The sequence below is a fragment of the Salvelinus fontinalis genome, chromosome 32, assembly GCF_029448725.1.
Source record: "Salvelinus fontinalis isolate EN_2023a chromosome 32, ASM2944872v1, whole genome shotgun sequence".
Taxonomy (NCBI): Eukaryota; Metazoa; Chordata; class Actinopteri; order Salmoniformes; family Salmonidae; genus Salvelinus; species Salvelinus fontinalis.
Genome location: NC_074696.1, coordinates 7,352,591 through 7,375,649, shown reverse-complemented (window position 1 = coordinate 7,375,649; position 23,059 = coordinate 7,352,591). Strand labels below are relative to the sequence as shown.

The window sequence follows — 23,059 nt, the reverse complement described above, 5'->3', positions numbered from 1 at the left end:
CACACACACACACACACACACACACACACACACACACACACACACACACACACACACACACACACACACACACACACACACACACACACACACACACACACACACACAGTTATGTAACCATGTGGGTGAGACTGAGGGCGGTTCTGGGACAAAATACAGAAAGGGAACACCCCTTTGTGACCTTTTTGCTGAGCCAGTCCTCTGTCACCATCTTTCTGTTTCTAGTCTTTCACCAGTCCTCTGTCACCATCTTTCTGTTTCTAGTCTTTCACGAGTCCTCTGTCACCATCTTTCTGTTTCTAGTCTTTCACCAGTCCTCTGTCACCATCTTTCTGTTTCTAGTCTTTCACCAGTCCTCTGTCACCATCTTTCTGTTTCTAGTCTTTCACGAGTCCTCTGTCACCATCTTTCTGTTTCTAGTCTTTCACCAGTCCTCTGTCACCATCTTTCTGTTTCTAGTTTTTCACCAGTCCTCTGTCACCATCTTTCTGCTTCTAGTTTTTCACCAGTCCTCTGTCACCATCTTTCTGCTTCTAGTTTTTCACCAGTCCTCTGTCACCATCTTTCTGTTTCTAGTCTTTCACCAGTCCTCTGTCACCATCTTTCTGTTTCTAGTTTTTCACCAGTCCTCTGTCACCATCTTTCTGTTTCTAGTCTTTCACCAGTCCTCTGTCACCATCTTTCTGTTTCTAGTCTTTCACCAGTCCTCTGTCACCATCTTTCTGTTTCTAGTCTTTCACCAGTCCTCTGTCACCATCTTTCTGTTTCTAGTCTTTCACCAGTCCTCTTCCACCATCTTTCTGTTTCTGCACTTGTTTGACAGACAACTCTGCCCATAACCTGATAAAAGATTCAAGACATTTCTGATCTCTCAAACATCCACCCTGTTTGATCTCATGTCTATAAACAGTTCGTGTACAGCCTCTCAAACATCCACAACACGTTGTCACTCATTCAGGCACAAGACTACACCGAACAGCCTATCAACCAAAACCAAGTCATCGAAACATAAACACAACATTTTCCAGACCAACAACAACAACAACAACAACAAGTCCCATCTTACTCACCTTTCTTCTTGAAGACGGAGAGCAGAGAGCGAATGTTTTTCCTCAGGTACACCACCATGTTTACACTGAGACTATTACAAGGAGGAGAGGTAGAGACCAGAATAACGTCCAACCAAAAGTTGGACTATTTTATTCTCTGTGGACTGGAATCAAACTCCCCCCCCCCCAAAAAGAGATACCAAGACAAGGGATCAGTTGCTCAATCTAGTTGTAGGCTACGTACTCGAACCTCTATGGGTCTAGTTGTGTTTGAGTCCTCCGTCTGGGTCTAAGTGGTCAGCAGTGTCGTAGAATTACAGAATCATAAGGTCTTGGCCTCCTAGTCGCTGTCAGCAACAGTTTTTTTGGCGAAAAATGACCAACATCTTTCCCAATCTACAGAGGTCAGTAGTAGTAGTCTTTTGGCTGTCTCTGTCTGTCTGTTTTGTAGTGGTCTGCAATAGTCTGTGGTAGAGTTAGAGAGTCACAGCGTCTGGTCCCCTAGCCTAGCAGGCTCAGTGACAGAATGACTGGTTTAGCCCCTAAGTAGGTTGGACACAAGGAGCCCTGCATGCACCCTGAGCCGTGTAGCCAATCAGCTGCTTTATCCCTCCCTCCTTTAGAACGCCCCTCTCTATTGTCCTACAAGGACAAACCCCCTGAGCGAAACGTCTGTCCAAGTTTTGGCTTGTTTTGCTGAGGCTAGACACACGTGCACGAAGAGACGCACACACACACACACACACACACACTTGCATACACATTCACACACACACACACACACACACACACACACACACACACACACACACACACACACACACACACACACACACACACACACACACACACACACAAACACCCACAAACACCCCCACACACACACACACACACACACACACACACACACACACACACACACACACACACACACACACACACACACACACACACACACACACACACACACACACACACACACACACACACTCCTCTCCCCCCAGGAGTTCCTTGTTAATGCCAACTGAGTTTTGTGTCTTAGAATCAGGGGGGACCCGTTGATGTATTCTACTCACACAAACACTAGGTTACTGGGGCTGGGTAGGTAGGGCTGGGTCGGTGGGGCTGGGTCGTTGGGGCTGGGTCGTTGGGGCTGGGTCGGTGGGGCTGGGTCGGTGGGGCTGGGTCGGTGGGGCTGGGTCGGAGGGGTTGGGTCGGTGGGACTGGGTCGGTGGGGCTGGGTCGTTGGGGCTGGGTCGTTGGGGCTGGGTCGGTAGGGCTGGGTCGGTAGGGCTGGGTCGGTGGGACTGGGTCGTTGGGGCTGGGTCGGTAAGGCTGGGTTGTTGGGGCTGGGTCGTTGGGACTGGGTCGGTAGAGCTGGGTTGGTAGGGCTGTGTCGGTAGGGCTGGGTCGGTAGGGCTGGGTCGTTGGGGCTGGGTTGTTGGGGCTGGGTCGGTAGGGCTGGGTCGGTAGGGCTGGGTCGGTAGGGCTGGGTCGGTAGGGCTGGGTCGGTAGGGCTGGGTCGGTAGGGCTGGGTAGGTAGGGCTGGGTCGTTGGGGCTGGGTCGGTAGGGCTGGGTCGGTAGGGCTGGGTCGGTAGGGCTGGGTAGGTAGGGCTGGGTCGTTGGGGCTGGGTCGTTGGGGCTGGGTCGGTAGGGCTGGGTCGTTGGGGCTGGGTTAGAACAGCCTGAGATGGTGTGTATGTGTGACAGCAGAGAGGTCAGAGATGGTGTGTATGTGTGACAACAGAGAGGTCAGAGATGGTGTGTATGTGTGACAACAGAGAGGTCAGAGATGGTGTGTATGTCTGACAGCAGAGAGGTCAGAGATGGTGTGTATGTGTGACAACAGAGAGGTCAGAGATGGTGTGTATGTGTGACAACAGAGAGGTCAGAGATGGTGTGTATGTGTGACAACAGAGAGGTCAGAGATGGTGTGTATGTGTGACAACAGAGAGGTCAGAGATGGTGTGTATGTGTGACAACAGAGAGGTCAGAGATGGTGTGTATGTGTGACAACAGAGAGGTCAGAGATGGTGTGTATGTGTGACAACAGAGAGGTCAGAGATGGTGTGTATGTCTGACAGCAGAGAGGTCAGAGATGGTGTGTATGTGTGACAACAGAGAGGTCAGAGATGGTGTGTATGTGTGACAACAGAGAGGTCAGAGATGGTGTGTATGTGTGACAACAGAGAGGTCAGAGATGGTGTGTATGTGTGACAACAGAGAGGTCAGAGATGGTGTGTATGTGTGACAACAGAGAGGTCAGAGATGGTGTGTATGTGTGCCAACAGAGAGGTCAGAGATGGTGTGTATGTGTGACAACAGAGAGGTCAGAGATGGTGTGTATGTGTGCCAACAGAGAGGTCAGAGATGGTGTGTATGTGTGACAACAGAGAGGTCAGAGATGGTGTGTATGTGTGCCAAAAACAAGTTATTTTTATTTTCTCACTCATTCTTCCTCGTAGGTTCTCGCATGCCTTCCAGCTTTTGAACTGAGTGCTGGTTTTAGCTATAAATAGCCATCATCATATCCTCAGTTCACATCAGCTCAGACAATTGCGCATCCCCTTTTAAGTATGCTTGACTGTATAGCAATACTCCTCTCTGAACCGGAGCCTTGATTATCTTCCCCTCGACGGCTGCTTCTACCCTGAATAAAAGAAGCCTCCGCAGGGGGACTGCAGCTACGTAATACATCCAGCCAGCTGCGTGGATACACTTGTAAAACTGTTACCTTCCTTCGTCTATCCTTTCTTGCTTGTATAGGCCCCTGCAGATCTGTGGACGCTACTACTATCAACAGATTGATATTTACATTTATTTGGCAAACAAATTGTAACTCTGCTTACGTCCACCTTCATCCAAACTCAAATGTAAGATACGGTTGTTTTTGTGTTGTTGCCAGGTGTCGTTGATTCTTGACAAAGGAAACAGTTTGAGTCTTTAGACGGGTACTAGATGGACCTAAATCATTTGTGAGAGACGACTCAAATAAAGTATTTCCTCCTCCACTGCTCTGGCTGCCCAGTCCGGGGTGCTTGGCAGTGGGATAAAGGGTCTAAGCCAGTGGGGGGGTTGAGCTGAGGCCCTCAGGGGTGCAGCTTAAGAGACGGGCCCACTGCCAGTAAGAATTAACCTACTATAGTCAGTCTTAATGTCTGTCTGATCACCCATCAACCCCTCAACCCACTATAGTCAGTCTTACTGTCTGTCTGATCACCCATCAACCATCAATCCTACAACACACAGTCTCTAATAACCCAGAACAAACAGTCTCTAATAACCCAGAACACACAGTCTCTAATAACCCAGAACACACAGTCTCTAATAACCCAGAACACAGTCTCTAATAACCCAGAACACACAGTCTCTAATAACCCAGAACACACAGTCTCTAATAACCCAGAACACACAGTCTCTAATAACCCAGAACACACAGTCTCTAATAACCCAGAACACACAGTCTCTAATAACCCAGAACACACAGTCTCTAATAACCCAGAACACACAGCCTCTAATAACCCAGAACACACAGCCTCTAATAACCCAGAACACACAGTCTCTAATAACCCAGAACACACAGTCTCTAATAACCCAGAACACACAGTCTCTAATAACCCAGAACACACAGTCTCTAATAACCCAGAACACACAGTCTCTAATAACCCAGAACACACAGTCTCTAATAACCCAGAACACACAGTCTCTAATAACCCAGAACACACAGTCTCTAATAACCCAGAACACACAGTCTCTAATAACCCAGAACACACAGCCTCTAATAACCCAGAACACACAGTCTCTAATAACCCAGAACACACAGTCTCTAATAACCCAGAACACACAGTCTCTAATAACCCAGAACACACAGTCTCTAATAACCCAGAACACACAGTCTCTAATAACCCAGAACAAACGGTCTCTAATAACCCAGAACACACAGTCTCTAATAACCCAGAACAAGCAGTCTCTAATAACCCAGAACACACAGTCTTTTAACCCAGAACACAAACTCTTCCTCCACCATTTTTCCATCACAGCCCATTGCTCTGTCTCTGGTATCTAACCCTAACCCTAACTCTGTCTCTGGTAACTAACCCTAACTCTGTCTCTGGTATCTAACCCTAACCCTAACTCTGTCTCTGGTAACTAACCCTAACTCTGTCTCTGGTATCTTCTTATGGGCCCCTTGTTGTTCCACAGGCCCCTTATTTTAATATTCATTAGAAGACCTATAGAGACACCGTCTGGCCCAGGGGGAGGGGAAAGAGGAGGGGTGAGAGGGGAGAGGGGAGGGGAGAGAGGGGAGAGGGGAGGGGAGAGAGGGGGAGGTGAGAGGGGAGAGGAGAGAGGGGAGAGGGGAGAGAGGGGAGAGGAGAGGGGAGAGAGGAGGGGTTTGAGGGGAGGGGGAAGGGGGAGAGGTGAGAGGGGAGAGAGGAGGGGAGAGAGGAGAGAGGAGAGGGGAGAGGGGAGAGAGGGGGGAGGGGAGAGGTGAGAGAGGAGGGGAGAGAGGGGAGAGGGGAGAAGTGAGTAGAGAGATAGGGAGAGAGGAGGGGAGAGAGGGGGAGAGAGGAGGGGGAAAGAGGAGAGAAGGGAGACGGGAGACGGGAGAGAGGAGAGGGGAGAGAGGAGGGGAGAGAGGGGGAGGTGAGAGGGGAGAGGGGAGAGAGGAGGGGGAGGGAGGAGAGAGGGGAGAGAGGACAGAGGGGAGAGGGGAGAGGGGGAGGTGAGAGAGGAGAGAGGGGGAGAGAGGAGAGAGGGGAGAGAGGGGAGAGGGGAGAGGGGAGAGGGGAGAGAGGAGGGGAGAGAGGAGGAGGGGAGAGAGGGGGAGAGAGGAGAGAGGAGAGAGGGGAGAGAGGAGAGAGGGGAGGGGAGAAGGGGGAGAAGGGAGAGAGGAGAGAGGGGAGAGAAGAGAGAGGTGAGAGAGGAGAGAGGGGAGAGAGGAGGGGTTTGAGGGGAGGGGGAAGGGGGAGAGGTGAGAGGGGAGAGACGAGGGGAGAGAGGAGAGAGGAGAGGGGAGAGGGGAGAGAGGGGGGAGGGGAGAGGTGAGAGAGGAGGGGAGAGAGGGGAGAGGGGAGAAGTGAGTAGAGAGATGGGGAGAGAGGAGGGGAGAGAGGGGGAGAGAGGAGGGGGAAAGAGGAGAGAAGGGAGACGGGAGACGGGAGAGAGGAGAGGGGAGAGAGGAGGGGAGAGAGGGGGAGGTGAGAGGGGAGAGGGGAGAGAGGAGGGGGAGGGAGGAGAGAGGGGAGAGAGGACAGAGGGGAGAGGGGAGAGGGGGAGGTGAGAGAGGAGAGAGGGGGAGAGAGGAGAGAGGGGAGAGAGGGGAGAGGGGAGAGGGGAGAGAGGAGGGGAGAGAGGAGGAGGGGAGAGAGGGGGAGAGAGGAGAGAGGAGAGAGGAGAGAGGGGAGAGAGGAGAGAGGGGAGAAGGGGAGAAGGGGGAGAAGGGAGAGAGGAGAGAGGGGAGAGAAGAGAGAGGTGAGAGAGGAGAGAGGGGAGAGAGGAGGGGTGAAGGGAGAGGGGAGGGGTGAAGGGTGAAGGGAGGGTGAAGGGAGAGGGGAAGGGTGAAGGGTGAGGGGAGGGGTGAAGGGAGAGGGGAGGGGTGAAGGGTAAGGGGGGGTGAAGGGTGAGGGGAGGGGTGAAGGGTGAGGGGAGGGGTGAAGGGTGAGTGGAGGGGTGAAGGGAGAGGGGAGGGGTGAAGGGTGAGGGGAGGGTTGAAGGGAGGGGTGAAGGGAGGGGTGAAGGGAGAGGGGAGGGGTGAAGGGTGAGGGGAGGGGTGAAGGGTGAGGGGAGGGGTGAAGGGAGAGGGGAGGGGTGAAGGGAGAGGGGAGGGGTGAAGGGTGAGTGGAGGGGTGAAGGGAGAGGGGAGGGGTGAAGGGAGAGGGGAGGGGTGAAGGGTGAGGGGAGGGGTGAAGGGTGAGGGGAGGGGTGAAGGGTGAGGGGAGGGGTGAAGGGAGAGGGGAGGGGTGAAGGGTGAGGGGAGGGGTGAAGGGTGAGGGGAGGGGTGAAGGGTGAGTGGAGGGGTGAAGGGTGAAGGGAGGGGTGAAGGGTGAGGGGAGGGGTGAAGGGTGAGGGGAGGGGTGAAGGGTGAGGGGAGGGGTGAAGGGTGAGGGGAGGGGTGAAGGGAGAGGGGAGGGGTGAAGGGAGAGGGGAGGGGTGAAGGGTGAGTGGAGGGGTGAAGGGAGAGGGGAGGGGTGAAGGGAGAGGGGAGGGGTGAAGGGTGAGGGGAGGGGTGAAGGGTGAGGGGAGGGGTGAAGGGTGAGGGGAGGGGTGAAGGGAGAGGGGAGGGGTGAAGGGTGAGGGGAGGGGTGAAGGGTGAGGGGAGGGGTGAAGGGTGAGTGGAGGGGTGAAGGGTGAAGGGAGGGGTGAAGGGTGAGGGGAGGGGTGAAGGGTGAGGGGAGGGGTGAAGGGTGAGGGGATGGGTGAAGGGAGAGGGGAGGGGTGAAGGGTGAGGGGAGGGGTGAAGGGTGAGGGGAGGGGTGAAGGGTGAGGGGAGGGGTGAAGGGTGAAGGGAGGGGTGAAGGGAGAGGGGAGGGGTGAAGGGTGAGGGGAGGGGTGAAGGGTGAGGGGAGGGGTGAAGGGAGAGGGGAGGGATGAAGGGAGAGGGGAGGGGTGAAGGGTGAGGGGAGAGGGGCCTGCGTGCTTCCAAACCATGCCTCTTCCAAGTATGCACACACACACATAACAAGAGTAGGTCATGACGTTGGCCTGGGGGTAGGTTTCCAAAGACACGACAAGTATATACACACACGGTCACAACATAGTTTTTTAAGCAACAAAGTGTCACACGGCTGCTGTTTCACACTCATTCAGCAACTAGCATTTTATTAATTAACTGACTCAACTTTGTTTAACCCAACCAACATTCATTTCATAGAGAGGAGAAACCAACACCCATTTCATAGAGAGGAGAAACCAACACCCATTTCATAGAGAGGAGAAACCAACACACATTTCATAGATCGGACAAACCAACACCCATTTCATAGAGAGGAGAAACCAACACCCATTTCATAGAGAGGAGAAACCAACACCCGTTTCATAGAGAGGAGAAATGTCTAGATGGTGCTTGTGTAATGTACTATATTGTCCACTAGATGGTGGTAGTGTAATGAACTATATTGTCCAATAGATGGTGCTTATGTAATGTACTATATTGTCCATTAGATGGTGCTAGTGTAATGTACTATATTGTCCACTAGATGGTGCTAGTGTAATGTACTATATTGCCCACTAGATGGTGCTATTGTAATGTACTATATTGTCCACTAGATGGTGCTTGTGTAATGTACAATATTATCAACTAGATGGTGCAAGTGTCCTGTACTATATTGTCCACTAGATGGTGCTTGTGTAATGTAGTATATTGTCAACTAGATGGTGCTAGTGTAATGTACTATATTGTCCACTAGATGGTGCCATTGTAATGTACTATATTGTCCACTAGATGGTGCTAGTGTAATGTACTATATTGCCCACTAGATGGTGCTAGTGTAATGTACTATATTGTCCACTAGATGGTGCTTGTGTAATGTACAATATTATCAACTAGATGGTGCAAGTGTCCTGTACTATATTGTCCACTAGATGGTGCTTGTGTAATGTACTATATTGTCCACTAGATGGTGCTAGTGTAATGTACTATATTGTCCAATAGATGGTGCTTGTGTAATGTAGTATATTGTCCACTAGATGGTGCTAGTGTAATGTACTATATTGTCCACTAGATGGTGCTATTGCAATGTACTATATTGTCCACTAGATGGTGCTAGTGTAATGTACTATATTGTCCACTAGATGGTGCCAGTGTAATGTACTATAATGTCCACTAGCTGGTGCTATTGTAATGTACTATATTGTCCACTAGATGGTGGTAGTGTAATGTACTATATTGTCCACTAGATGGGGCTTGTGTAATGTACTAAATTGTCCATTAGACGGTGCTAGTGTACTCTAGTCTCTCAATCCTTTAGTGTGATTCAAACCATGAAAAAGCCAGAACAGATAATTTGATGAGGACAAACAGTCATGAGCTGGACTGTAGGACACAGGAACAGCTGGTGTATTAAACTGTTATTGAACAGTTTGAGAGTATCCCTCTTCTCACTGGGAGTAGTGTTGAACCAGTTAGAGGATATGATTAACACTACTAGTTACCAGTTACCAGTTACCACTACCAGTTACCATTACCAGTTACCACTACCAGTTACCAGTTACCACTACCAGTTACCAGTTACCACTACCAGTTACCAGTTACCACTACCAGTTACCATTACCAGTTACCACTACCAGTTACCAGTTACCACTACCAGTTACCAGTTACCACTACCAGTTACCAGTTACCAGTTACCACTACCAGTTACCAGTTATCAATACCAATTACCAGTTACCACTACCAGTTACCAGTTACCAGTTACCAGTTACCAGTTACCAGTTATCCCTACCAGCTACCAGTTACCAGTTACCAGCTACCAGTTACCACTACCAGTTCCCAGTTACACGTTTCCAGTTTCCAGTTTCCAGTACCAGTTACCATTACCAGTTACCACTACCAGTTATCCCTACCAGCTACCAGTTACCGGTTACCAGCTACCAGTTGCCACTACCAGTTCCCAGTTACACGTTTCCAGTTTCCAGTTTCCAGTTACCAGTTGCCAGTACCAGTTATCAGTTCCAGTTACCAGTTACCATTTTCCAGTTACCAGTAAAAGTTACCAGTTACCAGTTACCAGTCATCAGTTACCACTACCAGTTACCAGTTACCAGTTGCCAGTACCAGTTACCAGTTGCAAGTACAAGTTACCAGTTACCAGTTACCAGTACCCGTTACCAGTTACCAACACCACACACACCCACTGGCACACACACACAGGAAAAAGTACAATTATGAGCCCGAGCGTTAGATTATGTCATCATTCTCATGTCCTCAACTCACCCTCCCTTTTACAGCAAGAGCGAGGGAGGAAGTGTGTGCATTCCCTGGGTACTTGGATGTGAGGGGCTGCCCTCTGTCTTGCTGTAAAAAGGAGGGTGTGAGTTTGTTCCCTGGCTGCCCTCTATCTTGCTGTAAAAAGGAAGGTGTGAGTTTGTTCCCTGGCTGACGTCTATCTTGCTGTAAAAGGGAAGGTGTGAGTTTGTTCCCTGGCCTCTATCTTGCTGTAAAAGGGAGGGTGTGAGTTTGTTCCCTGGCCTCTATCTTGCTGTAAAAGGGAGGGTGTGAGTTTGTTCCCTGGCTGGCGTCTATCTTGCTGTAAAAGGGAGGGTGTGAGTTTGTTCCCTGGCTGGCGTCTATCTTGCTGTAAAAGGGAGGGTGTGAGTTTGTTCCCTGGCCTCTATCTTGCTGTAAAAGGGAGGGTGTGAGTTTTTTCCCTGGCTGGCGTCTATCTTGCTGTAAAAGGGAGGGTGTGAGTTTGTTCCCTGGCCTCTATCTTGCTGTAAAAGGGAGGGTGTGAGTTTGTTCCCTGGCTGACGTCTATCTTGCTGTAAAAGGGAGGGTGTGAGTTTGTTCCCTGACCTCTATCTTGCTGTAAAAGGGAAGGTGTGAGTTTGTTCCCTGGCCTCTATCTTGCTGTAAAAGGGAAGGTGTGAGTTTGTTCCCTGGCCTCTATCTTGCTGTAAAAGGGAGGGTGTGAGTTTGTTCCCTGGCGTCTATCTTGCTGTAAAAGGGAGGATGTGAGTTTGTTCCCTGGCTGGCGTCTGTCTTGCTGTAAAAGGGAAGGTGTGAGTTTGTTCCCTGGCTGACGTCTATCTTGCTGTAAAAGGGAGGGTGTGAGTTTGTTCCCTGGCTGACGTCTATCTTGCTGTAAAAGGGAGGGTGTGAGTTTGTTCCCTGGCCTCTATCTTGCTGTAAAAGGGAGGATGTGAGTTTGTTCCCTGGCCTCTATCTTGCTGTAAAAGGGAGGGTGTAAGTTTGTTCCCTGGCCTCTATCTTGCTGTAAAAGGGAAGGTGTGAGTTTGTTCCCTGGCCTCTATCTTGCTGTAAAAGGGAGGGTGTGAGTTTGTTCCCTGGCTGGCCTCTATCTTGCTGTAAAAGGGAGGGTGTGAGTTTGTTCCCTGGCCTCTATCTTGCTGTAAAAGGGAGGGTGTGAGTTTGTTCCCTGGCTGGCCTCTATCTTGCTGTAAAAGGGAGGGTGTGAGTTTGTTCCCTGGCCTCTATCTTGCTGTAAAAGGGAGGGTGTGAGTTTGTTCCCTGCCCTCTATCTTGCTGTAAAAGGGAGGGTGTGAGTTTGTTCCCTGGCTGGCCTCTATCTTGCTGTAAAAGGGAGGGTGTGAGTTTGTTCCCTGGCTGGCGTCTATCTTGCTGTAAAAGGGAGGGTGTGAGTTTGTTCCCTGGCTGACGTCTATCTTGCTGTAAAAGGGAGGGTGTGAGTTTGTTCCCTGGCCTCTATCTTGCTGTAAAAGGGAGGGTGTGAGTTTGTTCCCTGGCCTCTATCTTGCTGTAAAAGGGAAGGTGTGAGTTTGTTCCCTGGCCTCTATCTTGCTGTAAAAGGGAGGGTGTGAGTTTGTTCCCTGGCTGCCCTCTATCTTGCTGTAAAAGGGAAGGTGTGAGTTTGTTCCCTGGCCTCTATCTTGCTGTAAAAAGGAGGGTGTGAGTTTGTTCCCTGGCTGGCGTCTATCTTGCTGTAAAAGGGAGGGTGTGAGTTTGTTCCCTGGCTGACGTCTATCTTGCTGTAAAAAGGAGGGTGTGAGTTTGTTCCCTGGCCTCTATCTTGCTGTAAAAGGGAGGGTGTGAGTTTGTTCCTTGGCTGACCTCCACATCAGAAGAGAAACAGAGCAATGTTCCACCTCATTACCTCACACCTGATTGGCCAGAACCACTGCTCCCTGCCTCTGTGTGTGTGCGTGTGCGTGCCCGTGTGCGTGCGCGTGTGTGTGTGAGTGTGTGTGTGAGAGAGAAAGGGGGGTTTAAGTTAGAGAGAAAGATGAGAGAGAGATTAGAAAAGGAGAAAGGAAAAACTAAATAAGCAGTTATCGTTTCAACCAAAAAAATCCACATTTTTCTTTCTGCCCCATGGCAAAACATTTTTTGCTATGCCACTGGCCGTGACTCGGAGAGCATACCAGACCAGACCAGAATTCCTCTGCTGCAGTCCTGACTCAGAGAGGCAGCAGAGACCAGACCAGACAAGACCAGACCAGACCAATGTTCCTCTGCTGCAGTCCTGACTCAGAAAGGCAGCAGAGACCAGACCAGACCAGAATTCCTCTGCTGCAGTCCTGACTCAGAGAGGCAGCAGAGACCAGACCAGACCAGACCAATGTTCCTCTGCTGCTGTCCTGACTCAGAGAGGCAGCAGAGACCAGACCAGACCAATGTTCCTCTGCTGCTGCTATAGAACTAATCAATAGCACTCTACTGACTTCCCTGATCTACTTACACCCTGACTTCACTAACACAGCTCCTCATGGAATTATGAGGGTAGAAAGAGAGAGAGAGAGAGAGAGAGGGAGAGAGGGAGAGAGGGAGAGAGAGAGAGAGAGACAGAGAGAGAGAGAGAGAGAGAGAGAGAGAGAGAGAGAGAGAGAGAGAGAGAGAGAGAGAGAGAGAGAGAGAGAGAGAGAGAGAGAGACAGAGAGAGACAGAGAGAGACAGAGGGGGGGATCCTATCTGTTTCCGGAAGATTCCTCTCCTCCTCAGCAAGCTTTCAGTGGCATTATGAACACAGGAGACAGAGGATATAGATGAGAATGTCAATGAAGAATGCAATGGAAGACCTCTGAACTCACTTCATAGCTTATCCTCTACAACGAGTCTCCACATGCCACAGCCATCCAAATACAAGAGAGAATCAGAAAGAGAGAGAGATGCCAAATAAGACAGAGGGAGAGCGAGAGAAAGGAGAGAGAGAGAGAGAGAGAAAGAGAAGGAGGGGGAGAGAGCTATTTATACCCAGTGTGTGGGTCTATGTATATCTCGCTCTCTCTGTGCCCGCGTGGCATTTCAGGGTGCTTTTGTGTCCTTGTCACCCCACCGACTTGTTAACCAGCTCCTGCCAGCTCACACTGATTCTGTATGGGCCATACTCCTGTAACTGATTCTGTATGGGCCATGCTCCTGTAACTGATTCTGTATGGGCCATACTCCTGTAACTGATTCTGTATGGGCCATACTCCTGTAACTGTGATTCTGTATGGGCCATACTCCTGTAACTGATTCTGTATGGGCCATACTCCTGTAACTGATTCTGTATGGGCCATGCTCCTGTAACTGATTCTGTATGGGCCATGCTCCTGTAACTGATCCTGTATGGGCCATACTCCTGTGACTGATTCTGTATGGGCCATGCTCCTGTAACTGATTATGTATGGGCCATGCTCCTGTAACTGTGAACCTGTATGGGCCATACTCCTGTAACTGATTCTGTATGGGCCATGCTCCTGTAACTGATCCTGTATGGGCCATACTCCTGTAACTGATACTGTACGGGCCATGCTCCTGTAACTCTGATTCTGTATGGGCCATGCTCCTGTAACTGTGAATCTGTAAGGGCCATGCTCTTGTAACTGATTCTGTAAGGGCCATACTCCTGTAACTGTGAACCTGTATGTGCCATGCTCTTGTAACTGATTCTGTATGGGCCATACTCCTCTAACTGATTCTGTATGGGCCAGGTCCTGTAACTGATTCTGTATGGGCCATACTACTGTAACTGATTCTGTATGGGCAATACTAATGTAACTGATTCTGTATGGGCCATGCTCCTGTAACTGTGATTCTGTATGGGCCATACTCCTGTAACTGATTCTGTATGGGCCATACTCCTGTAACTGATTCTGTATGGGCCATGCTCCTGTAATTCTTATTCTGTATGGGCCATGCTCCTGTAACTCTGATTCTGTATGGGCCATGCTCCTGTAATTCTTATTCTGTATGGGCCATGCTCCTGTAACTCTGATTCTGTATGGGCCATGCTCCTGTAACTGATCCTGTATGGGCCATACTCCTGTAACTGATTCTGTATGGGCCATGCTCCTGTAACTGATTATGTACGGGCCATGTTCCTGTAATTCTTATTCTGTATGGGCCATGCTCCTGTAACTCTGATTATGTATGGGCCATGCTCCTGTAACTGATCCTGTATGGGCCATACTCCTGTAACTGATTCTGTATGGGCCATGCTCCTGTAACTGATTATGTATGGGCCATACTCCTGTAACTCTGATTCTGTATGGGCCATGCTCCTGTAACTGTGAACCTGTATTGACCATACTCCTGTAACTGATCCTGTATGGGCCATACTCCTGTAACTGATCCTGTATGGGCCATGCTCCTGTAACTGATTATGTATGGGCCATACTCCTGTAACTGATTCTGTATGGGCCATGCTCCTGTAACTGATTATGTATGGGCCATACTCCTGTACCTGATTCTGTATGGGCCATGCACCTGTAACTCTGATTCTGTATGGGCCAGACTCCTGTAACTGATTCTGTATGGGCCATGCTCCAGTATCTCTGATTCTGTATGGGCCATGCTCCTGTAACTGATCCTGTATGGGCCATACTCCTGTAACTGATACTGTACGGGCCATGCTCCTGTAACTCTGATTCTATATGGGCCATGCTCCTGTAACTGTGAATCTGTAAGGGCCATGCTCTTGTAACTGATTCTGTAAGGGCCATATTCCTGTAACTGTGAACCTGTATGTGCCATGCTCCTGTAACTGTGATTCTGTATTGGCCGTGCTCCTGTAACTGTGAACCTATATGGGCCATGCTCCTGTAACTGTGATCCTGTATGGGCCATGCTCCTGTAACTGTGATCCTGTATGGGCCATGCTCCTGTAACTGTGATCCTGTATGGGCCATACTCCTGTAACTGATTCTGTATGGGCCATACTCCTGGAACTGATTCTGTTTGGGCAATACTAATGTAACTGATTCTGTATGGGCCAGGTCCTGTGACTGATTCTGTATGGGCCATACTCCTGTAACTGATTATGTATGGGCCATGCTCCTGTAACTGATTATGTATGGGCCATGCTCCTGTAACTCTGATTCTGTATGGGACATACTCCTGTAACTGATTCTGTACGGGCCATGCTCCTGTAACTCTGATTCTGTATGGGCCATGCTCCTGTAACTGATCCTGTATGGGCCATACTCCTGTAACTGATTCTGTATGGGCCATGCTCCTGCAACTGTGAACCTGTATGGGCCATACTCCTGTAACTGATTCTGTATGGGCCATACTCCTGTAACTGATTCTGTATGGGCCATGCTCCTGTATCTCTGATTCTGAATGGGCCATGCTCCTGTAACTGATGCTGTATGGGCCATACTCCTGTAACTGATACTGTATGGGCCATGCTCCTGTAACTGTGATTCTGTATGGGCCATGCTCCTGTAACTGATTCTGTATGGGCCATACTCCTGGAACTGATTCTGTTTGGGCCATACTCCTGTGACTGATTATGTATGGGCCAAATCCTGTATCTGTGATTCTTTATGGGCCATGCTCCTGTAACTGTGGACCTGTAGTGGCCATACTCCTGTAACTGTGATTCTGTATGGACCATACTCCTGTAACTGATTCTGTATGGGCCATACTCCTGTAACTGATTCTGTATTTTTTAGCTCCTGTAACTGTGATTCTGGTATGTGCCATGCTCCTGTAACTGTGAACCTGTATGGGCCATACTCCTGTAACCGATTCTGTATGGGCCAGGTCCTGTAACTGATTCTGTATGGGCCATACTCCTGTAACTGTGATTCTGTATGGGCCATGCTCCTGTAACTCTGATTCTGTATGGGCCATATTCCTGTAACTCTGATTCTGTATGGGCCATGCTCCTGTAACTGTGAACCTATATAGACCATACTCCTGTAACTGTAATTCTGTATGGGCCATGCTCCTGTAAATGTGAACCTGTATGGGCCATACTCCTCTAACTGATTCTGTATGGGCCAGGTCCTGTAACTGATTCTGTATGGGCCATACTCCTGTAACTGTGATTCTGTATGGGCCATGCTCCTGTAACTCTGATTCTGTATGGGCCATGCTCCTGTAACTGATTCTGTATGGGCCATGCTCCTGTAACTGATTCTGTATGGGCCATGCTCCTGTAACTGATTCTGTATGGGCCATGCTCCTGTAACTCTGATTCTGTATGGGCCATGCTCCTGTAACTGATTCTGTACGGGCCATGCTCCTGTAATTCTGATTCTGTATGGGCCATGCTCCTGTAACTAATTCTGTACGGGCCATGCTCCTGTAATTCTGATTCTGTATGGGCCATGCTCCTGTAACTCTGATTCTGTATGGGCCATGCTCCTGTAACTGATCCTGTATGGGCCATACTCCTGTAACTGATTCTGTATGGGCCATGCTCCTGTAACTGATTATGTATGGGCAATTCTCCTGTAACTCTGATTCTTTATGGGCCATACTCCTGTAACTGATTCTGTATGGGCCATGCTCCTGTAACTGATTCTGTATGGGCCATGCTCCTGTATCTCTGATTCCGTATGGGCCATGCTCCTGTAACTGATCCTGTATGGGCCATACTCCTGTAACTGATTCTGTACGGGCCATGCTCCTGTAACTCTGATTCTGTATGGGCCATGCTCCTGTAACTGTTATTCTGTATGTGCCATGCTCTTGTAACTGATTCTGTAAGGGCCATATTCCTGTAACTGTGAACCAGTATGTGCCATGCTCCTGTAACTGTGAACCTGTATGGGCCATACTCCTGTAACTGTGATCCTGTATGGGCCATGCTCCTGTAACTGTGATCCTGTATGGGCCATACTCTTGGAACTGATTCTGTATGGGCCATACTCCTGTAACTGATTCTGTATGGGCCAGATCCTGTAACTGTGATTCTGTATGGCCCTTGCTCCTGTAACTGTGGACCTGTAGTGGCCATACTGCTGTAACTGTGATTCTGTATGGGCCATGCTCCTGTAACTGATTCTGTATGGGCCATACTCCTGTAACTGATCCTTTATGGGCCATACTCCTGTAACTGATTTTGTGTTTTACAGCTCCTGTAACTGTGATTCTGGTATGGGCCATGCTCCTATAACTGTGAACCTGTATGGGCCATACTCCTGTAACTGATTCTGTATTGGCCATGCTCCTGTAACTCTGATTCTGTATGGGCCATGCTCCTGTAACTCTGATTATGTGTGGGCCATACTACTGTAACTATGATTCTGTATGGGCCATGCTCCTGTAACTGATTCTGTATGGGCCATACTCCTGTAACTGATTCTGTAAGGGCCATATTCCTTTAACTGTGAACCTGTATGGGCCATGCTCCTGTAACTGTGAACCTGTATGGGCCATACTCCTGTAACTCTGATTCTGTATGGGCCGTGCGCCTGTAACTGTGAACCTGTATGGGCCATACTCCTGTAACTGTGATCCTGTATGGGCCATGCTCCTGTAACTGTGATCCTGTATGGGCCATACTCCTGTAACTGATCCTGTATGGGCCATACTCTTGGAACTGATTCTGTATGGGCTATACTCCTGTAACTGATTCTGTATGGGCCAGCTCCTGTAACTGTGATTCTGTATGGGCCTTGCTCCTGTAACTGTGGACCTGTAGTGGCCATACTGCTGTAACTGTGATTCTGTATGGGCCATGCTCCTGTAACTGATTCTGTATGGGCCATGCTCCTGTAACTGATTCTGTATGGGCCATGCTCCTGTAACTGATTCTGTATGGGCCATGCTCCTGTAACTGAATCTGTATGGGCCATGCTCCTGTAACTGTGGACCTGTAGTGGCCATACTCCTGTAACTCTGATTCTGTATGGGCCATACTCCTGTAACTGATTCTGTATGGGCCATACTCCTGTAACTGATTCTGTATGGGCCATACTCCTGTAACTCTGATTCTGTATGGGCCTTACTCCTGTAACTCATTCTGTATGGGCCATGCTCCTGTAACTGATTCTGTATGGTCATGCTCCTGTAACTCTGATTCTGTATGGGCCATACTCCTGTAACTGATTCTGTATGGGCCATGCTCCTGTAACTGATTCTGTATGGGCCATGCTCCTGTAACTGAATCTGTATGGGCCATGCTCCTGTAACTGATTCTGTATGGGCCAACAGAGGGATAATAGATACGTCTTCTCCAACATGCAGTAGATATAATGCTATGATGATATATATCTATATATATATGTGTGCGCCCAGAGTAAACAGTTTTCACACTCACTTTCTGAGAATATCCTTTATTTTATTGTCACAACTTGTCGTAAATTGGTCGGTTACAGTATCATGTGATGTGCAGCCAACTGTAAATAAAGAGAACTTGTCTGTGTCTGAAATGGCCCCCTATTCTCTACATAGTGCACTACTTTAGACCAGACCCCTATTCCCTACATAGTGCACTACTTTAGACCAGAGCTCTATGGCCCCCTATTCCCTTAATAGTGCACTACTTTTGACCAGGACCCTATGGAACCCTATTCCCTATATAGTGCACTACTTTCGACCAGAGCCCTATGGCACTGAGTGTGCATATGAAGTGGCTACGTTGAGTGTAAAAGGCACTATTTGAAACACGTCTTATACGTTAGAATCAGGATTTATTTGGCAAAACTTGAGTTGTGAAAGATACACACCGTAGAATGTATTCTAAATCGAATGATGCACAACAAGCATGATGCTACTATAGGGACGTTGAGGTTTTAAAAAAGTCCCCCCCCCCTCCAAAAACAAACCATGCCCTCTGTTCTTGAATGCACTCCAATAGCCACTTTCCCGTCCGTTCGTTTTCTTTTCAATCATGCCGGGTCGGCTGCTCCGATGTTACAGCAGAGCATGCGCTTAACATGAGAAGCTGAGAAATACACGCAGTAGAAAGCTGGGATTTGTTTTTAGTGGCAGCCATTTTAGTGGCAGCCATTTTAGTGGCAGCCATTTTAGTGGCAGCCATTTTAGTGGCAGCCATTTTAGTGGCAGCCATTTTAGTGGCAGCCATTTTAGTGGCAGCCATTTTAGTGGCAGCCATTAAAACTCTGCTTTCACACAGGACTGCTACAGAAATGTCTGGGCTTATTAAAACACTTATTTCACTCCACACATCATCCACTGTTTGAGAAGCACGAAGCCTCTCTCGCTGTCCGTCAGGTGATAAGCCTCCCTAACTCTGTATGCCATGGGCTCTCCAACCTTGTTCCTGCAGCTACCCAGTACTCTGTATGCCATGGGCTCTCCAACCCTGTTCCTGCCCAGTACTCTGTATGCCATGGTCTCTCCAACCCTGTTCCTGCCCAGTACTCTGCATGCCATGGTCTCTCCAACCCTGTTCCTACCCAGTACTCTGTATGCCATGGTCTCTCCAACCCTGTTCCTGTTCCTGCCCAGTACCCTGTATGCCATGGTCTCTCCAACCCTGTTCCTGCCCAGTACTCTGCATGCCATGGTCTCTCCAACCCTGTTCCTACCCAGTACTCTGTATGCCATGGGCTCTCCAACCCTGTTCCTGCAGCTACCCAGTACCCTGTATGCCATGGTCGCTCCTACCCTGTTCCTACCCAGTACTCTGTATGCCATGGCCTCTCCAACCCTGTTCCTGCAGCTACCCAGTACTCTGTATGCCATGGCCTCTCCAACCCTGTTCCTGCAGCTACCCAGTACTCTGTATGCCATGGTCTCTCCAACCCTGTTCCTACCCAGTACTCTGTATGCCGTGGGCTCTCCAACCCTGTTCCTGCCCAGTACTCTGTATGCCATGGGCTCTCCAACCCTGTTCCTGCCCAGTACTCTGTATGCCATGGGCTCTCCAACCCTGTTCCTGCCTCTACCCAGTACCCTGTATGCCATGGTCTCTCCTACCCTGTTCCTACCCAGTACTCTGTATGCCATGGTCTCTCCTACCCTGTTCCTGCAGCTACCCAGTACTCTGTATGCCATGGTCTCTCCTACCCTGTTCCTGCCCAGTACTCTGTATGCCATGGCCTCTCCAACCCTGTTCCTACCCAGTACCCTGTATGCCATGGTCTCTCCAACCCTGTTCCTACCCAGTACTCTGCATGCCATGGCCTCTCCAACCCTGTTCCTGCAGCTACCCAGTACTCTGTATGCCATGGGCTCTCCAACCCTGTTCCTGCAGCTACCCAGTACTCTGTATGCCATGGTCTCTCCTACCCTGTTCCTGCCCAGTACTCTGTATGCCATGGCCTCTCCAACCCTATTCCTGCAGCTACCCAGTACTCTGTATGCCATGGTCTCTCCAACCCTGTTCCTGCCTCTACCCAGTACTCTGTATGCCATGGGCTCTCCAACCCTGTTCCTGCAGCTACCCAGTACTCTGTATGCCATGGTCTCTCCTACCCTGTTCCTGCCCAGTACTCTGTATGCCATGGGCTCTCCAACCCTGTTCCTGCAGCTACCCAGTACTCTGTATGCCATGGTCGCTCCTACCCTGTTCCTACCCAGTACCCTGTATGCCATGGTCTCTCCCTAACCCTGTTCCTACCCAGTACTCTGTATGCCATGGGCTCTCCAACCCTGTTCCTGCAGCTACCCAGTACTCTGTATGCCATGGTCTCTCCTACCCTGTTCCTACCCAGTACTCTGTATGCCGTGGGCTCTCCAACCCTGTTCCTACCCAGTACTCTGTATGCCATGGTCTCTCCTACCCTGTTCCTGCAGCTACCCAGTACTCTGTATGCCGTGGGCTCTCCAACCCTGTTCCTACCCAGTACTCTGTATGCCATGGTCTCTCCTACCCTGTTCCTGCAGCTACCCAGTACTCTGTATGCCGTGGGCTTTCCAACCCTGTTCCTACACAGTACTCTGTATGCCATGGGCTCTCCAACCCTGTTTCTGCAGCCACCCAGTACTCTGTATGCCATGGGCTCTCCAACCCTGTTCATGCAGCTACCCAGTACTCTGTATCCCATCTCCTACCCTGTGTTTCATTTGGGAAACCAAGTGAAATCTGTTCTGGAACATCAATGTTTTCACAAAGAAAACCTATTTCATTAAACCGTTGATAGCCCCTCTCTGTGTGCTTGATAAATAAATGAAGGAGAGAGAGGAGGAGATGGAAACGCAATGTGGTGAGATATTCTGTAACTAAAAGGTAATGTGTCAGCCTGTTAATGATGAAAATATAAAATAAATGCCCCATTACTAGGCTATTCAACATCAGATACTCACCGGTCTAGTAGAACTTGACTACAGTCACGTCTCATGTGGCGGCAACACAGCCCTAATCTATACACATCACTGGATCTAGGTTTGGGTTTTAGGTATGAGTCACTCCTCTGTGTCTCTCTCTGTGTCTCTCTCTGTGTCTCTGTGTCTCTGTGTCTCTGTGTCTCTCTCTCTCTCTCTCTCTCTCTCTCTCTCTCTCTCTCTCTCTCTCTCTCTCTCTCTTTCTCTCCCCCCCCTCTCTCTCTCTCTCTCTCTGTCTTTCTCTCTCTCTCTCTTTCTCTCCCCCCCCCCCTCTCTCTCTCTCTCTCCCCCTCTCTCTCCTCTCCCCCCAGTAAAGTATTAACCAGTAGAGTATTAACAAGGGACAGGCTAGCTGGGGTAAGGGTGGTATTAATTAACCAGGGAGGGATGCCAGTAGGAGGCCAGACGTGCTAGCACAAATCACCTCTATTGGCCACTTTCTCTGGAGTCTCACATGGCAACAAAAATAAACATTACTTTAGCTAATGTGTATGACATCACGCATTGATTGACTTAATAGAGTTGATGAGATGGGCAGCGCTTCGTCAACATGGTGTTTATATCTAGTGGCTGAGGACATAGAATCACACCGTTATGGATGATGTTTGTTCCTGGAAGACATGGGACAGTAACATAATGACAGACATTCTGTTTCAGGACACTGTGAAGTGGTATTAAATATAGTAACATAATGACAGACATTGTGTTTCAGGACACTGTGAAGTGGTATTAAATATAGTAACATAATGACAGACATTCTGTTTTAGGACACTGTGAAGTGGTATTAAGTATAGTAACATAATGACAGACATTCTGTTTTAGGACACTGTGAAGTGGTATTAAATATAGTAACATAATGACAGACATTGTGTTTAAGGACACTGTGAAGTGGTATTAAATATAGGAACATAATGGCAGACATTGTGTTTAAGGACACTGTGAAGTGGTATTAAATATAGGAACATAATGACAGACATTCTGTTTTAGGACACTGTGAAGTGGTATTAAATATACAGACATTGTGTTTCAGGACACTGTGAAGTGGTATTAAATATAGAAACATAATGACAGACATTCTGTTTTAGGACACTGTGAAGTGGTATTAAGTATAGAAACATAATGAGAAAGAGTAAGAAGGAAAGTGAACGATTGAAACAGAGACATACAGAAAGCGAGAGGGATAAAGACAGAGTCAGACAGACTGGAAGCTAGACTACTAGACTACCACTTTGTCAGTAATGCAAGCAAGGCATTGTAATAGGGTTGATGATGATTGATGAGTTGATGAGTGGTAGCTATGCTTCCTATAGTTTTCCTCCCCAGACATCCAGCAGGACAAGCCAGGCCTAAAGCCCCCCAGGTCTCGACTTAAACCTCTTAATGCTCTCATTTATGGTACTTCCTGCCTGTCTTCCTGTCTGTCGTCCTGCCTGTCTTCCTGCCAGTCTGTCTGTCTTCCTGCCTGCCTGTCTTCCTGCCTGTCTGTCTGTCTGTCTTCCTGCATGCTTGTCTGCCTGCCTGTCTGTCTTCTTGCCTGTCTTCCTGCCTGTCTTCCTGCCTGTTTACCTGTCTGTCTTCCTGCTTGTCTGCCTGCCTGTCTTCCTGCCTGTTTACCTGCCTGTCTTCCTGCTTGTCTGCCTGCCTGCCTGCCTGTTTGTCTTCCCTGCCTGTCTGTCTTCCTGTCTGTCTTCCTGTCTGTCTTCCTGCCTGTCTTCCTGTCTGTCTGTCTTCCTGTCTGTCGTCCTGCATGTCTTCCTGCCTGTCTTCCTGTCTGTCTCCCTGTCTGCCTTCCTGCCTGTCTTCCCGCCTGTATTCCAGTCTGTCTGTCTTCCTGTCTGTCGTCCTGCCTGTCTTCCTGCCAGTCTG

At 49.2% G+C, this 23,059-nt stretch overlaps 1 protein-coding gene across 3 annotated transcripts in view; it reads right to left on the bottom strand.

Moving 5' to 3' along the window:
- The window catches only part of LOC129830670 (uncharacterized protein KIAA1522 homolog), a 100,869-nt gene that overhangs the window by 31,094 nt on the left and 46,716 nt on the right, over positions 1 to 23,059 (bottom strand). The window contains exon 1 of one of the 3 annotated variants that reach the window (XM_055893270.1): positions 1,071 to 1,594. The exons of the other annotated variants lie outside the window; for them this stretch is intronic. Coding sequence (XP_055749245.1) covers positions 1,071 to 1,128 — 58 coding nt within the window. The 5' untranslated portion in view covers positions 1,129 to 1,594. Of the gene's footprint in view, positions 1 to 1,070; positions 1,595 to 23,059 lie in introns of those variants that run through there. 3 annotated transcript variants of the gene reach the window in all.